The sequence below is a fragment of the Adiantum capillus-veneris genome, chromosome 8, assembly GCF_014529385.1.
Source record: "Adiantum capillus-veneris isolate H3 chromosome 8, ASM1452938v2, whole genome shotgun sequence".
NCBI classification, from domain to species: domain Eukaryota; kingdom Viridiplantae; phylum Streptophyta; class Polypodiopsida; order Polypodiales; family Pteridaceae; genus Adiantum; species Adiantum capillus-veneris.
In genome coordinates this window covers 131,668,358-131,673,185 of record NC_140938.1, presented here as the reverse complement: position 1 = coordinate 131,673,185, position 4,828 = coordinate 131,668,358, and the positions used below count along the sequence as shown (strand labels likewise).

The following is a 4,828-nucleotide window of genomic DNA, read 5'->3' as shown; positions in this document are numbered from 1 at the left end:
AGCGCAAGGAACATTAAGGAGAGGCGAGCGGTGGGATCAACGGGCTGGAGAGAAGCGCGCGAGACGCTTTCGTTGACATGTGGGCAAACCATGAAATAATAAATAAACTTGGACAGGCTCCCTACTTATCCAAGTTTACTTTTTCGTGTCTTAGTTTACTATGGCCATCTTACGGGTGTGTGCATCCCGATGTCTATGTCCTAGTTTCGCTGCCGAAGATCCCACCTCTTGGGCCTATTAAATTGCCCGTGCCCTTTAGTGCTGAGGGTTGCAACACTATTGGTTGCTCAGTGCTTTCCACGAATAAGGTGCAGAGCCCAGGCCCCACAGTCCGCTCGTTGATGGACAGGCAATCCCGACTACCAAAGCCCTTGTCCACTGCTCCGCACGCTACCAATCAGTCTGCGCCTGCTGCCCACTTTTGGGCAGCGGGTGTGTAAACAGCCGTAGATGTAGGCAAAAAATTGTTGAAGAGGATTTATATTTAGTTAGTTATATATGTGCCAGGTTCACGATACATCATGAAAGGTGACGTTTCAGGCTTGCCTCTTAGCAAATCTATTCCAATCTCTGCGCGCGATTGTGTGCAAGCTTCATCTTCATCATCATTGAAGTGTGCCGATGGAGTCTTCGCCCCCGAAGAAGCGTGTCTGCATCAGCCGCTCAAAGGGCCGCCTTTTTGATCCCTTTCCCCTCTTCTCCCACCCCTACATTTTCCTTAGGCTGCTTGCAGAATCCCGTCTTCATGCCAAGGATCTTGCCCGCCTCGAGGTCTGTTTTTGCTATGCAAACTCTCTGAGAGAGAGAGAGAGAGAGAGAGAGAGAGAGAGAGAGAGATCTTCTTGTACATATTGAACTTTTAGCCATCGCATTTTCTTGTGGTGCGTGCAGGCATGCTGTAAGTTCCTCAGAAGGCCTGCAGGCTATCCTCCAGATGAAGCGCTTTCTCTTCCTGATCTGGCTGCCCGAGACATGTGTGATAAGAGATCGATTTTCAAGCCCATGCAAAAAGAGGATAAAGATGACCTAAAGCAGCGCTGCGGTGGGAGCTGGAAGCTTGTGCTACGGTTCCTCACACAAGGAGAGTATTGCTACAGGCGTGAGATGTCTCAAGCCATTGCTGGCCCCGGTCATAGTGTAGTGGTGACAAATTCTGGCAAGGCCTACACTTTTGGGAATAATGCGTCGGGCCAATTAGGCTCTGGCACCTTCAACTCGGAGAGTCGCCCATACTTGCTAAGGTGTGTGAAAGATTAGCATACACATAAGGGCACTGCCATTGTTGCTGTAGCATGGAAGGTGTTGGAAAGTGCGTGAATTGCTAGGGTTGCATGTATGGCATAGTCATTGTCGACATGAGCAAGGCGGAGTTCATGTGATTGGAAAGCTTTGATTAGCTTCTACATCTAAAATTTGACTGAATGGCGGGCTGGAAACCTGCCTTCGGCTTTCATATACATTCCTAGTATCACCTCCTCCATGTGTACCCTATTTGGCTCAGCCATAGACTCACTATATACACATCTGGGCAATGTCCGCAGTGTATGCTTTTCTTAGACTGTGATGGGGAGACAAATCTGGACATACTTCCACCAGGCTGTGGCTATGGGCTCATAAAGGGGCCTTCGATTTTTGCTCTTCGAAGCATTCGGAGGTGGCCGGCAGCTTGTGTCAGAGATGTTTGATTGGAGAGTTTTCCTGTTGAGCTGCCTCTAAAGGGACAAATTCTAACTACTACTCCAAGATAGTTATGTGCAGGTCGCTTCAAGGAATTCGAATAATACAGGCTGCAGCAGGAGTAAGCAGGACCATGTTGATCAGTGATGCAGGGCAAGTGTATGCCTTTGGGAAAGATACTTATGGGGATCCAGAGTTTGGTGCCCCTGGGCCAGCGGGTGCAACAAACATCACTACCCCACGCCTTGTCGATTCTCTCAATGGAGTGTTTGCTGTTCAGGTTGCCATAGGCAACTTCTTTACTGCTGTTCTTTCTCGGGAGGGGCATGTGTACACATTTTCATGGGGCACAGATGCAAGGCTTGGACATCAGACCGAAGCTCGAGACCAAAAGCCGCAGATGTTGAGAGGGGTGCTTGAGAATGTCCCAGTTGTACAGATTGCCGCTGGTTATTGCTACTTACTTGCCCGGACATGCCAAGCCAGTGGAATGTAATCTCACATACCTTTGTTCTCAGAGAATGTTCTCCCTCCCTTTTAGGTGATTTCATGCAAAGGGAATTTATGCCATGTATGCCATCCACATTGTGCTGGTCCGGTGGCTTTCGGTGTGGCTCGTCTGAGCTTCTTTACCTTGCTAGTTTGTTAAGATTGGAGCTTACATATTGAGCAGGATGTAGGACTGGAATCGCCTTCATGCTTTGACTAAGTTCATAGGAGCTGTTTTGATGAGTGGCTACACTTCCCGCAGGTCAGTCTACTCATTGGGGTGTGGACTTGGTGGCAAACTTGGCCATGGTAATCGAACAGATGAACGGTATCCTCGCCTTATCGAACATTTTGAGTCTTTGAAGTTCCAGCCAGTCTCCATTGCAGCTGGACCTTGGCACGCTGCAGCAGTAGGGGAGGATGGGAGAGTTTGCACTTGGGGCTGGGGCCGATATGGGTGCTTAGGGCATGGTCATGAGGAATGTGAATCGTTGCCGAAGGTTGTGGAGTCCCTGAAAAATGTGAAAGCAATCCATGTAGCAACAGGTGACTATACAACATTTGTTGTTGCTGAAGATGGCGATGTATACTCTTTTGGGTCTGGAGAATCAGCTAGTTTAGGGCACCTTGGTAACCCGGATGGCCAGGTGAGTGCACAACTATTCTTCTTACTTTAGGGTGGGCGTTCAGGCATAGTGCAGGACTCATCAATGCTTTATGCTGGCGCATTCCGTTGTAACTGGTCCTTGTTTTTTCAAAGGTGCTGCTGACGCAACATGGGCCAGGGTTTACGATGATTACTTTTAACCAGCTACTGACTTTGAGTTTGATGTCTTTCAGGCTCATCGCCATGCAAACGTAATGCTGCCAAGGTTGGTAAGTGCATTTAGGAGTAAAGGCGAGAAAATAGTCCATGTAAGCCTGACCAGCTGCGTGACATGGGACGCACATACCTTTGCTATCACTAAATCCAACAAGCTCTATGCTTTTGGTTCTGGTGACAAAGGACAACTGGGGCTTGACATCAACGATGACAATTACGAGAAGTGTTGGCCGGAGCTTGTCAATATTGACCTGAGTTAAAAACTGGGGAGATTGTAACTTTTTTGGCTTGTGCTCCGTTGTTTGTGGAGCATTGGTGAGTCGAGAGTTGTGGGCTTGTTTTCCCTTGTTAGGGAAGCATGCTCTTAGAGCATTTCTTCTGTTTATGCACACCGGTGGTTGACTAACCTTTGTTTTCTTTCCTGCCATGTCTCTCTACTGTCTCAAATTCTTCGTCAAGGCTACAGGGAAGAGCGTGTGTGCAAGTGCTCCGAGCGTAACATGTCTCATGTGCTACTCTTTAAGAGTTGGGTGCAGTCTGCAGTGTGTTCTTGTCTTAACCATTGAAGTGGTTTCTATAGGTGTAGGAAAGCCTTTCTCTTTGATTAGGATTCAGTAGTATAGATTATTTGAATTTGTAAGCAACTAGCTGCCCTCCTTAAACTATTATTTGCCATCCATGTATGTTTGTTCTTCCCTAATCGATGAATTTGGTTGTGTCGATTTGCATCCTGATTTCTCGATGTTAGCCTAGCTTATTCTCCGCAATGAGGGACATGTTGTGTTCACCATTGTTGAAAATGTTGCTAGCTAAGTTATCCCTTTGCATGTTTGTTCAAAATGACCTTTGGTTTGTTGGCACTACTGGAGGCATGCCAATGCAACGACTGTCTTGGTACACAAACGCGGCTCCAAATCCTTGTACAACAATTGGCAGCTGTTTTTGTTCTGGAATTCCCAGCTCTTTCTAGTGTGACTTTTCAGTTTTTGCCAATAATGTGTGCGCTTTTCCTAGAACTCCAACAGTAACTTCGTCCATGCATTTCTTGATGCTTAGTTTAACAGGGAGACAAACGTGAGGTACTTGGTAACTATGTAATGAAGAAAATAAGGTGCTATTCTACAAGAACAGATTTTAGCATTCAGAGCATGAAGTGAATTATTTAAATTTTTGCTACTCTCTCTCTCTCTCTCTCTCTCTCTCTCTCTCTCTCTCTCACACACACACACACACACACACACAAACCTCTTGTGTTAACTTTCGAAACCAATATCTAAATTTGTCATATAGATGTAATGGCACCAAATTTGCTAATTTAATCAACAACTGCATACTTGGATAATATTAACAATATATAGTGTCTCTACAATTAGATCCCCTAATTTTGCTAAGAGAACAAATCTTTACAAATCAAACTTTTTTTGCTAAGAGAACAAATCTTTACAAATCAAACTTTCTTGAAAGGTCACCTCAAAAATAAGGTCATCTACAATGGTGACAATTCCCCTTCATGGATGCTTTTAATAAAGGCGACTCTCTCTCTCTCTCTCTCTCTCTCTCTCTCTCTCTCCCCTCGCCTAATGGATCTTTAAGGTCTCTTGGGATAGTTTCCTACGACATTAGAACTCTCTTCTTCTTCTTCTTCTCATCACGCCCACCATCACTATCTTAAAAGATCTCTGCTTGTTTTTTTAATTTTTTTTGAAACTGGTAATCCTTGCTAACTAAGAGTAACTCCGTTCTCATAATGCCATTCATGTCAACCTTGCTTCAGTAAGGATATAGGTAGCCTAAAACCACATACTATTTCTTTTGGCAACGTATTTAATATGAGGAAGA

General features: G+C 45.4%; 1 protein-coding gene across 1 annotated transcript; it reads left to right on the top strand.

Moving 5' to 3' along the window:
• The first annotated feature begins 368 nt into the window (after positions 1-368).
• On the top strand, positions 369-3,711 carry LOC147452971 (ultraviolet-B receptor UVR8-like). The gene is made up of 5 exons (XM_086518521.1): positions 369-771; positions 892-1,241; positions 1,759-2,169; positions 2,429-2,813; positions 3,007-3,711. Exons 1-5 carry the CDS (start codon positions 622-624, stop codon positions 3,247-3,249), a joined length of 1,539 nt encoding a protein of 512 aa, XP_086374647.1. The 5' UTR covers positions 369-621; the 3' UTR covers positions 3,250-3,711.
• Positions 3,712-4,828: the final 1,117 nt, after the last annotated feature.